This window comes from Ammodytes marinus (assembly GCF_949987685.1).
Source record: "Ammodytes marinus genome assembly, chromosome: 11".
Taxonomy (NCBI): domain Eukaryota; kingdom Metazoa; phylum Chordata; class Actinopteri; order Uranoscopiformes; family Ammodytidae; genus Ammodytes; species Ammodytes marinus.
This window is the reverse complement of record NC_137215.1, coordinates 8,609,560-8,622,149: the sequence shown is the minus strand read 5'-3', so window position 1 is coordinate 8,622,149 and position 12,590 is coordinate 8,609,560. Positions and strand designations below refer to the sequence as shown.

The following is a 12,590-nucleotide window of genomic DNA, read 5'->3' as shown; positions in this document are numbered from 1 at the left end:
ATACTGTAACTCATTTGGTTAATGCATTTCTCTCTTGTTCAGCTCTATGTCTCTGTTGAGTTTGGAAGGAGATGGCAGCTTGTGCACGTCGGCGTCATCCCCAACAGATTCTACTGGTGAGATCCACTATCAATCATATACAGAGGTTTTTTTTGGTCATTCTTGCTGCAATATTGCGGCATATTTGTTGATGTTCTGAAAAAAAAAACAGCAGGAACGAACAGAACCACTGCTCATTAATAAATTATAATTGTGTGCATTTATAGCTTTCTGTTGACAACAGGAGCACAGGGAGGGGGGGGGGGGCAATGCCTTCCCACCACATTTACATGTTTTATTAAACGTTACCAGAGTATCGACTTATACTGTGTTGACATTGCCTGTTTGTACGTGGTCAACAGCTTCTAAAACTAATATTAACAAAACATTAGGTACCAAGAACCTATTCACAATTCGGCTAAAATGCTAAGTGTCGTTTTAATACATATTGCAGTTTTTATTAAAGCACCAGTACAACATTGTAAAAATAAGTAAAAGTGCTGTATTTAAACATTCACTTAAGTAAAAGTTCAGAAGCATTAGCAGTCAAATTAAGCCTACCTAAAGTATCACCTTGCCCCTACTGTATAACTAATATCATATTGTTTATCAACTGTCATACTACTACTACTACTTTATACATACAGTCATATGAAAAAGTTTGGGAACCCCTCTCAGCCGGCAACATTGCACTGATTTGTTGAACCATGTACAGATACACAATCTGCAGCCAGATGTTCTTGCAGGTCTTTGGAGGTGATCTTTGGGTTGTGTGCAACCATTCTCACAATCCGCCGCATATGCCGCTCTTGTACTTTTCTTGGTCTGCTAGACCTGGGTTTAACTGCAACTGTGCCTGTGTCCTTCCATTCCCTGACAACGTTCCTTACAGTAGAAATTGACAATTGAAACCTTTGGGAAAGCTTCTTGTAGCCTTCCCCTAAACCATGATAATGAATAATCTTTGTTTTTAAGATCTTTTGGGAGCAGTTTTGAAAATCCCATTCTGTCTCACTTCAGCAGAGAGTCAAAAAGAAGTGCAACTTGCATTTAGGCACCTAAAATACATTTTCTCATGATTAAACAGACATTTCTATGAGGTTCAAGGCTTAACAACATAATCCAACCAACTTTGTGTTTAAAGTCATCAGTTTTACATGCTGTTACAGGCATTAAAATCAACAAAACCACAAGGGTACCCATATTTTTGCACAGCCATTTTTTCACATTTTATTTTATTTCATACAACCAAATACTGCTTTTCAAAAAATCTTTGTTTGGAAAACATCCCAGTACTTAGCTGTTCCTAGTAAATTAAAGACATACCACTTTTATCTTTTTTTTGTGAAAGCAGAGTCAATTATAATGCCGGCTGAGAGGGGTTCCCAAACTTTTTCATATGACTGTATACTGTCCGCTGATTCTCATTCTAAGTGTTGGGCTCCTCTAAAGGGTCAGAATGTAAATCTGAAAAGCTGTTAGATGATTAATCACAGACAAAAATAAATAAGTACATCAAGTGGTTTTGTATTTTAAAAATATCATATTTCTTTCCTTTCTTAAATGTAATATACTGATTTGAAAATGAATTAGTAGCTTGTGTAGGGATTACTTGAGTAAATGTTACGGCCCACTGATAGCAATAAAGACACCAATTGTGTAAATCCAATACTGCTTTGCTACAAATTTTAATTATTGAATGCCAAAGTGAGATAGATTTCAAAGGAGGTGTTGATAATAAATAACCTGTGTGTTCTTTTTTTAACACATCTGATTAATATTTGATCCTTTGAATTCAAGGATTGATCTGCTCATGAAATATTGTTGGCCTATATCACAGTGTATTACAGATCAAATCTTATCCAAATATTACCACTCAGTTTTTCATTAATCTTGCATGATACCTGGGGTAGATTGAAAAGAATCGTGAGGACTGATGATGTGGGAGACAGCTTCTGGGTTTTTCTTTGAGTCTTTCAGTGTTATCGGCTGTTGGGTGCCGGTACTAGGATAATGGTGCAGGATAAATGTTTAATTCCTAAATTTATATATATTTTTACCGCTGTTGGCTACCATTTCTTTCACACACTCTCAACTATAAGAAAGTCTAACCACAGATTACTCAAGGAGGTTGGAATGATGAGTGGTACGCGGGTTTGAAAGTTTTGCATTGGTCTGGGAAATGACCCGACATGTTAATAACAATATTACAGTGAATAAAAATCCCTTGAGGCCAGAGGTGATGACTAAGCCGATATGAGACTAAACAAAGCACAAAGATAATCTCTTGTTGAATGAGGCTGATGTTTTAATTCTCCAAGGAAAAGTGGATGTATACTGTTACACTCATCTCTGAATGGGGATGGAGGCTAATTTGTTTTTCCTAATGTAAACAGTAGACGTTGGGCCAATGGTAACACAGTTAAAGCATCTGCTAAAACCTAAGTGACTCACCCCTGGTGTGTTTTTAAGTAGTTATGTAAAATCATAACTTCTTCTACTAAATGTATTAATGTGTATATTAATATTACAGGATTCTGCAGTCCAATGTTTCTACAAATTAAACTGTCACAAAAATGTTCCCTGCCCAAAACAAAGCTATTATTGTAATCATCCATCCAGAAAAACTCATCAGAATTGAAGGACATATTACTTAAAAAGTAAATTTGCCTCAAAGTCCTACCTGAATAACAAGTCAAACAAAGCATTTTTTGGCTCCACAGGGAAACAATTAAATCTGTTTCTGAAGCTAATGGTAATATCCAAGCTTAACCGTGCATGTAGACATCTCGGATTTTTAGTTAAACTCGGCTTCACGTTATACCCTACACAGCAGCAGTTTGCTTTCATGAGAGAATGTGTTCTGTAATTTACGTTTGTACCAGACATCAGCTATCAGACAACCTTTCCTCGTACATTGGGAACAATTTGCACTGAGCGCTATAAATATTACATCGATTTCACTGCACCAGCCCAGGGGGTGTCCACTTAAAGTTCTCCATTTAAATATATTTTCTGGTGAGCTGCTGTTCAGACATATTCACAGGTATATACATATTCTTAAATTCACAATATCTTTAATATCAAGACATTTCCAATCATTTCCTGCATATTCAATAGGCTATATAAGGAAATGAGTGTCTGAGATTTCTTTAGCATCATTCTGAACTTGGAGTGTTGCAAGATGATCCATCAAAAGAACAGATATGTTATGTTCAAATATGTAGCCTACTTCCTTTTGTCTTTGAGGAAATAAATAAATCCGCCAAAACATACTAGAACTGAAAATAAAAACACTCCCCGTCCCGAGATACTTTTGTCCCAACCTGCACTGCTCATCTTATCTAAAAGAAAAAAGAAAAAAGAAAAAAGAAAAAAGAAAAAAGAAAAAAGAAAAAAGAAAAAAGAAAAAAAAATCCAACCAACATATTTTACAGAAACACTTGAACAGGCACCCTCGCTAGGCAGACATGGCGTTAGTTATGGGAGAACACAGTGTAACATTGCAGGGGTTTATTTAAGAGTGGGGGCCGCTTTTCACTGATAGAATTGGATGAAGTATTTGACAGAAAGTCCATTAAAAGAGATGGAGCTGCGGGGCAATTACAGAGTGCTGAGGGAAGCAGGACGGGGGCTTTTTATATTATAGTTCAGACACGGTATGGAAAATGAGAAGAAACCCATCTTCTGTCACAACAGCGGCTATTAATACAACAAGTGGTCACTCTTGTCGCTCTGCACTTAACCACTATCGTGAAGAATCTCGATGGAAAGTGAATGAAATGGCTAAGTACACCTTAACCATAAAGTGCAGCGCGGGTCAAATGTCCGTCACGCCAGTGTTTATGGATTAGGCTGTTGTATTATCGCTCCCGGGAGAACAGTAAAGATAATGTCTTTTATTTCCCGTGTGAAAATCTAACTCTTTAATGTAAACCACAAACGTCTGTTAACAGAAAAACTGAAATTATTACCGTGAGCTAAAAGCCTTGAGAAAGCTTAAAGGTTTTATTTGTATTTGTTGTTTACACAGCATCCTTTTATCAAATACGCCTTGTGACAGAAAGGAACATCGATTGATAGGGCTTTATGCCTCGATGCCTTATTGAACTACCTGATGTTCACAATAAAGGAAGAAAGAAAGTTAAAATGACAATATATACTGCATAACCTTAACGAGACTAACTGTTAAGTGTTTATGAAACAGTCGTATATCTCTCTTCATAAATGACCTGTTACAGAAAACAAGACCATCAGCGAAAGGAATGCTACTTTTACATAGTTATTATAAATGCCATTGCTCACGCCTGAAAACTAAGACAAAACGATGTGCAGCATGCGGTGTTACATGTGGTGCAACCTATTGTTATATAGATGTGTAAGTCTCCACTTGATAAACTCTTGAATTACAAACTAATGCTGCATTCATGTGCTCCTCAGATGGTTTGTGATGTTGTTTTTTCCGGTGTGTTCACTTGCTTTAAGTCGTAATGTGGAAACAAAATGGACACCACATAGACACGTTTTATTTTGATTAAGTTGATAGCTGTTTTCCTAGTCAGGAACACATTTTTCTGATTAGTCTGACACCATTTGAATGCAGCATAACTTTTGACCACCAAACACATCCTTGAAGTGCCAAGGTTCCCAAAAAATTCAAATAAAAATAAATTGAAAGGGAGTTTGACCAGGTCAAGGCAGGGAACCACTCAGCTAGATGTCGATGTATGATGTCATTTTTAAACTGCCTCTTATGGAGCAAACTAATCTTTCTCACTGCTTTCATGATGCCACAGGTCACGGCTGGGTTTAGACAAAGAGCAAGGAATGATTCACCTGGAGATCAGCATCTCTGACAGACGTGAGTATTAAACTAATGCAGCACAGAAAATCCGATTAGTCAAAATTCAATCAATATGAGAACAGATTTCACAGAAATATAGCAACATTTTTAATTCCAAAACCTTAATTAAAAAAAAAAAAAAAACTGGTGAGAGATCAAAGCTTTTATTTTCTGTCTGTACTAAAACTCTCCTCCCCATCTGTAACGGCTGCATGCAGGAGACTCCTCATGCGATCAATCTAATTCATTTTTCAAGGGCCAGTATGTGACTTGGCTCTTTGCTCGGCCACGGTGCAGAGTGGGGGGGGGGGGGGGGTGCAGCTTCCATAAGGCCTTGTGTGTTAATGCCCTGTCCCTGGGGAGACTGCCTCATTTGGCTGATGCTAACACACTCAGACAGCACTCTCTACTTTATGTATTAGTGAGAATAAGAATGGGCTCACAAAATTTTCCCTCCGTGCCTCAGTTAATACCATCAGGATGAGGCAATGCTAAAAATTGATTTTCGACTACAGAAAGGTGGTTTGTGTTTCTCTTTGTTGTATTTTTAGCACTCATCTCTTGTTTACCCACAGGGTCACAGTACATAACTTGTAAACTTCAGAACTGCTCTGATGGAAACAAGGGCAAGCCTTTCCCTGGATTTATCATCCCCAATTCCCTGGTGGTTCAGGATGAATACGTTTTCATCCAGGTGGGTTTTTATTACAAGGTCTGGCTTCATTAAAAGACAATTAAAAGCTGTAAAACCACCGCATTCGATCGCATCTTAATGTACAGTCCTGGTTTTTCATTAACTAAAAGGGGCCATTATCCTGGGAAAGGATGGCATGAAATTGAAATTGCGGTGTCGTGTATTATACTACGACTACAGTCTGGCATAATGCGCAACATCCTAATTAGTAGCCAACCCAGGGTTTTAATGGTGGTCTAAATTGTTTGAAACATGCTGCCAGCGTTCGGTGCACACGGTGAAGTTTATGAACAATGCCTGAAATGTGATTGAACTGCAAATTGCGCTGTACTACTTTTTCCAGGTGCCAATAGGTGGCCAGTCCGTCCATTATGTGTCCTACAAAAGACACGCTTTCTACCCGATGAAGCTTCCCAAGTACACACTGCCAAAGGTAAGACTGCTGGAGTTGAGCACACGCATGCAGAGGACCAAGCAGCAGAACAAGTGCAACATTAATTTTACTGTTAAAAAACACTCACATTTTTGAATGATTTTAAATAGCGCTGTTTCCAGTTAGTCATAATATTTGCTGGAAAATCCATTAGTGTTTTCCCCCGCATTCTTATCCTCCTGTAAAATTGATTCAGCTATGCATAATTACATCTTTAGATCTTGTGTTTATTTAAGAGCCATGCATAGTTTTTAATCAGTCGCCCCTCCCTCCTACCAGTCTGTATCAGCAGATATTTACTACTTGCACAGCCGGTGTTCCCCAACACTCCAAAGGAACTTTTATTTATTCATTTTTAGCAGAAGAAGACCATTTACATTTGCTCAAAACAGTTCACCACTGACTTTCATCTGCTAAAAGCACAGCGGGGTGGCTCATTGCTTTGAGAGGCCTTGGCCATGGTGGAGAGATTTAGTGCCCACGGTGTTGTTTCGATCAATCTATCCATCTATCCATGTATTCTGTCAACGTTTCCTTGAGAAGGACACACATCCCCTACCTCGCTTCACTCTGGAGAAGGGGTCGCAGTAAATTAAAACAGAGCCTTTCTTCTTTTTTTAAGTACATGGCATGAAACGCCTGAGGCCTAATCCCTGCCGATCCTGACTGAATCATGTCAAGAAGTGACAAATGGCTAATTGTGTGGCTTTGTGGCGGCTTTGTGCCAACTGCTACGTCTTATTAGTCAGAGAACTCCCTCAAATCAATTGGTAAACCTTGTCAGTGGCCACTTAGTTGACTAATCCAGACATCTCCTCATGAATTTAGGGTGGTATGACCTCGAGTAAGAGGGGCCGTCTACTAACCATGAAGTCGCTGGTTCGATCCCCGGCACTGGGCAGGAGGGTGTTAGTAGTAAAACCAGTGGTGGCTGGTATTACATCTACGGTGCCCACCATCTCTTTACCGTTGTGTCCTTGAGCAAGGCACTTAACCCCTGATCTGCTCCAGGGGCGCTGTACTATGGCTGAGCCTGCGGTCTGACCCCCTCCGAAGCGTGGTAACTTGAGAGGGGATATGTGAAAGGATGATTTCAATGTGCCTTGTGTAAATTGACTAATAAAGATAACTGAACTTCATGTGTTTAGGACTTGCAGATAATCAGCACAGATGATAACCAGGTGGTGGCAGCGATTCAGGACTGGCACCAGAACGACTCCTACAACCTGTACATGTCAGAGTCTAGAGGCCTGTTCTTTACCCTGATGCTGGAGGACGCAGTGAGCAGTGGAGGACCTGAAGGCAACATCATGATAGATCTCTATGAGGTGGGATACTGGGCAGAGCTGTTTGGATGGTGCCATGTTGTTCAGGGTTATGAATGTTTAGTACAATCCTATTTGTTATAATTAGTTGAAATGACACGTTATCATTTTTACATTTTTCATTTGGGAAACTCTACACTCTAGTTTGCATATTCGGTATGTTCCAATGCTGCCCAAATTTTGATTACTCTTAGTTCATTTTACATTAAATTAGAAAATAAATGAGTGAGTCAGGTTTACGTTAATCGCCTAATTTTTTTAGATAATTTATCGAACAAAAATACATCTCCTCATAATATTATCTCAGTATTTGAACTATTGGTTGGAACTACAAGTATTAGTCGAGAGCAGACCTGAAACTAAAGATTATTTTCATTATTGATTCATCTAACAGATATTCTGTATCACGTGTAAATTGCCTACTGTGATTTCCTAGAGCATATTACTATCCACCTAACTTGTTTCATTGTCCAAAACCCAAAACTGGTCACTTCACATTGAGGTTGAGATTGGTTTGTACTTACTGTATGAATGGCTTATGATTTATTGACTATCACAATAGTTGCTAATACATTTTCTGTTTATGGACTAATCAAATGATGGAATAAGTGTTGCAGATCTTGATAAGGAGCTTACTTTGTGTTCCTAGGGGTTATTTCCAAAGATGATATAGATGATTAATATGAAAGATAGTGGACAGTAATACAACATATTAGAATTATACTTGGTGTACACCTACATAAAGCACCTCTTACTTTTATTCAACAATCCACTCACATTCACATGCAAGTCAGAGTCTCCACTCCACCTAACTTTCATGTCTTTGTGAAGAAACAGAAGTGAAAATGCAAACAAACAGGCCCCATTCGCTATGTGTATGGGAGAATCACACAAATTTAAAATTCTGCTGTGGGATCTCTCTTCAACAATCATAAAGGCTCTCACTCTGACAAGGGAAGTACTAGACAGCCTGCAACTCTGCTTGGAGTTAATCTTGATTTGCTTTCATGTTTTCTGTGCACTCAGATGTCTTGGATGTGCTCGCCATAATGGAACAGATGTTGCTACATTACATTTTTACTCTTTAGCATCTGTCTCTCTCACATCCACCTCCTTTTAGTATCCTTTTCATGGGGCAATATTGTCGCACAAATCGAACATTTAGTAGGTCTAGTCTTGAGATATTGTACCATCTATATATACACACTAGCTTAGGAAACACTGTCGTCACTTACAACGCAGACAAAACAGCCGTTTTATGGTGTTCCCTGAACATGTTAGAACTGTGTAGACAGATGTGCTACCAGGTTGCAGTGACTGCACATGTACGCGTCACTTTTGATTATTTTCAGATGCAGCCAGCAGTAAAAGCATTGCATTGCATCGCACAAACACACACACACCTTAGAAGCCTTCAGAGCTGGTTACTCTGACTGCTCACTGACCTCCACACACATTTTATTCCTAGAACAATGTAGCTGCAATGACTTGATCGGTTAAACATAGGAAATGGTCGCTCTGTCTTTACTCTCTGCACTCTCTGAAAGGAAGATGAACTGAAGTGAGTCTGAGTATCTGTGCACACATACAAATCCTAAGAAATATCTTAGGGCAGCACCATATGTTGCTTTGATTCTTCAGCGTCCTACAGATGGTCTAAAATAGTGCTCCCTGTCATAAAAACTGGCTTTCAGGCATATCTTCTTCTCCGAAACAGGCCTTCGGCTTTTCGTAAGTCTGAATAATTTACTTGTTTTTTCTCCCTATCGTTCTGCGTCTCTCATGTTCGCAGGTTGCTGGGATTAAAGGGGTGTTCCTGTCAAATAAAGTAGTTGAGAACCAAGTGAAAACTTATATCACATACAACAAGGGGAGAGACTGGCGTCTTCTTCACGCTCCAACAACCGATCTCCAGGGAAACACGGTCTATTGTGAGCAAGTAAGTGGGCCACTGACAAGAGAGAGGTTTTGCTTGTTTGGATTTCCATTATCTGCTCAAACTGGATGGGGCCATGTTGTGGTCAAACAGTGCAAACAAATGTGTGTCACAGTCACATAAACACGACCCAGAAGTGGGTTGTAACGGAGGAGACTTTTCAAATTATTTAATGCCTTGCGGGTCTTATTTAAGGATAGAGGGTGTTATGTGTACACACATTGTAAAGGCAAGTTTTTGATTTATGACATTGGGCTTTATAAATTACATTTACTGGACCTGATGGTGTCAGCTCTCTGACAATGACACGCTACTCATCTATATATCAAACACTCAAAGTTATTAAATGATCATAATGACTATAAGTAGCCTTTATATAATGATTCAAAACAATATTTTGTGAAATTGTATTGCTACATTGCAACTACTTGGATCTTTGAAGTGCACTGAAGTGCAGTACTTACAGTTTTGTAAACATATTTTTAATAAGACATTTGTGGGAAAACACTCATAATGCAATCTCTACACTGCATATTTTAACTCTGAAGTTTTTAATTAATTTCCAATGCTTCAAAATGATGTTATGGGCTATAATAAAAGCAGTCATGATCACAAACAATTTCACAGTTTGATATATTCAGTTTTAGTGTAAAAATAAATGGAGGTGTAAAGAGCTTTAATATTGAACTGCCAGGATAAATAACCCTCATTCAGAGTTTCAATGTGGGGTACTGATGGTGTGATAATACCGATGTCATATTTTGTGATTCATATTTAACAATAAGATAATAAACTAATGCCAAATAATGATGGATTCACAGTTCATTTGAGCTGTGCTTATGACATGTTGCGTTGTATCCGGATCAGGTTCGTATCAAAGCTTTTCATTTTCACCTTTTGATTTCTAGAAAACTAATCAGCTTTTGTGTTTGGCAGCCGTACTGTTCGCTACATCTGCACCTTCACGTGTCGGAGAATCCTTACACCTCGGGAAACATAGTCAGCAAAGATTCAGCTCCAGGAATTATCATAGCGTCAGGTGAGGAGATTATTTGATTTGTACTTTGATTTGTGCATCCCTTCTGTTGTGTACTGTCGATCATACACCCCAGTTGTTTCTGAGCTGACAGCTGTTTACATAATGTAGGGAAATCAATCTCGCCTGCACATCTGCTCCACATCGCTTCAATGGAAAGATCAAATACATTTTTTTCTTCTTGCCTTGTCTACAGAAATTCTCAAATTAAAGAAAAAGCAACTACACTGATTTGCCTGTGAAATGATGAAGATGAGGAATATGTGCTATTATGTTGTATATATCCTTTTGTATTCAGGTGTGGTTGGACCTGAGCTGACCAATACTAATGTCAGTATTTACATCACATCTGATGCTGGAAACACCTGGAGAGAGGTAAAGTATGGTAACTACTAGAGAAGGCTGGTTGTTAGTTTTGTGATACCGGTCACTGCAGCATCCTTGCATACTGTATATCTTTTTTAAACAGTTATTTGAGCATGATCACATTCATCTACAAAGTTTTTTTAATCCGTGACACGAAAAAGAGAGAACCTCTTTGATGTGATGGATGAATGTTTTTTTCTCCCTTGAACTTTCCCTCAGTATCACACTGAACAAATTATTTTAGAAAATGTGACTTATCTGAAGAAAGGAGAAGTTCATTTAATGAATCTGAATCAGCTTTCAATGCCAACTTTCCAACTCTTGCTTTGATACCCGGGCCTTGTGCAATACATCTCTGATCTCTGAAACAAATAAACACAGCGTGAAGAATTTTTCGCCACCAGCTTAATATTTCAGAAACCAACAAAGATAGCAACGCTTTTGTTTATTCACACAACCGAGACTCTTGTGTAAATCCTACTTGTTAAGTGCGTAGGTAGGTGTGAGAGTATGCATGTTGTCACCCGTGCATACTTTATGGAGACTTGAATTATTTCTCTGGTGAGATGAAGTGAAGCTGGTCTTTTGTCTGCAGGTTTTTCAGGAGGAGTACAGCGTCTTTTTCCTGAATCAAGGCGGATCTCTGGTGGCCATCCGACACACACCTCTACCAATTAGGCATATATGGTAAGGCTCTCAGAGGACGCGCTGGGTCTTTTTAAGAGACTATGCTTAGAGAAAAATAGAATGTAATCCCAATGAGACTTACCTGCTTAAATAAAGGTTATAATAATAACAATAATAATATGCTCAATCCTCGAAACAGGCTGTGAGACTTGCTTTGGCTTTTCTTACTGAATCAAACTCTTAATTGTAGCTGTTTTGTCTGTGATCCAACCATTGTTATCTCCCCCAGGCTGAGTTTTGATGAGGGCAGAAACTGGGACAAATATAGCTTCACCTCCTCTCCCCTCTATGTGGATGGGGTGCTGGGGGAGCCCGGAGAGGACACCCTCATAATGACGTAAGATATGAAAGAACCGTCAAGTGTTTTCTATCGTACCTACTTAACTGCACTGGATAATTATATTTTAGCCCCATGCAATTTACACAAACATTCTCCAGTTTATTTACTGTGGTCTTGACAGGGGTTTTTCATAAGCCCAATATGTAGAAGAGTTTCTCAGCCCGCAGAGGAACTTGGATTAATGTTGGTCGGCAATTAAAATTACCCAAAGTGAAGTTTTTTTTTTCATACAGCAGTTTTTTCTTTTTTTCTTGAATCGGCCTGAAATGTACCAAATGTTTTTGACTTTCATTTTTCTGACTTGTTGGTGCAGAATATTTGGTCATTTCAGTCATCGGTCAGAGTGGCAACTTGTCAAAATCGACTTCCGGTCCATTTTCCGAGCGCGGTGCACATCTGAAGATTATCTCACATGGCAGTTACACAATGAGGTAAGAGGATCCTGCTGCTACTTGACTGTTAATAACGTGAGAATTAGTTAAAACTCAAGTGAAAATACTCTGTGATTCAGTCACACAATAAAGGCAGGATGTTCAAAAAAAACTGGGAGAAGAACCTTTGAAATGTTTATTATGCATAATTCATCACAGGGCGAAGTTTGCATCATGGGAATGAAGAGAATCTTCCAAAAACTGAAAGCAAACGCTCAATGTGTCAAGGCCAGAGATCAGTATATTTCCCAGATGTCAGACTCCTGCCCCTGCACTGAAGCAGACTTTGAGTGGTGAGTTCCCTGCTCTGCAGCTCCTCTTTTGACTTCATTATATCCAACACACAGCACTATATCAATCTCCAGAGGCAGAGGCTGTGAAGCAAACCTAAGGCACAACAAGAGGAGTGTTTGAAGACTTTTATTTTATAATTATTCCTTTTTTCTTATCTTTCTGTCGG

At 38.8% G+C, this 12,590-nt stretch overlaps 1 protein-coding gene across 1 annotated transcript in view; it reads left to right on the top strand.

Moving 5' to 3' along the window:
* Window positions 1-12,590, top strand: part of LOC307257194 (VPS10 domain-containing receptor SorCS1-like) — a gene marked incomplete at both ends in the record, with an annotated part of 46,731 nt that overhangs the window by 19,461 nt on the left and 14,680 nt on the right. Inside the window, 12 exons of the mRNA XM_080036346.1 lie at window positions 43-116; window positions 4,836-4,900; window positions 5,458-5,576; window positions 5,920-6,009; window positions 7,158-7,337; window positions 9,127-9,273; window positions 10,207-10,309; window positions 10,605-10,681; window positions 11,268-11,359; window positions 11,589-11,696; window positions 12,013-12,130; window positions 12,290-12,423. Of these exons, the coding sequence (XP_079892472.1) occupies window positions 43-116; window positions 4,836-4,900; window positions 5,458-5,576; window positions 5,920-6,009; window positions 7,158-7,337; window positions 9,127-9,273; window positions 10,207-10,309; window positions 10,605-10,681; window positions 11,268-11,359; window positions 11,589-11,696; window positions 12,013-12,130; window positions 12,290-12,423 (1,307 nt within the window). The remainder of the gene's footprint in view (window positions 1-42; window positions 117-4,835; window positions 4,901-5,457; window positions 5,577-5,919; window positions 6,010-7,157; window positions 7,338-9,126; window positions 9,274-10,206; window positions 10,310-10,604; window positions 10,682-11,267; window positions 11,360-11,588; window positions 11,697-12,012; window positions 12,131-12,289; window positions 12,424-12,590) is intronic.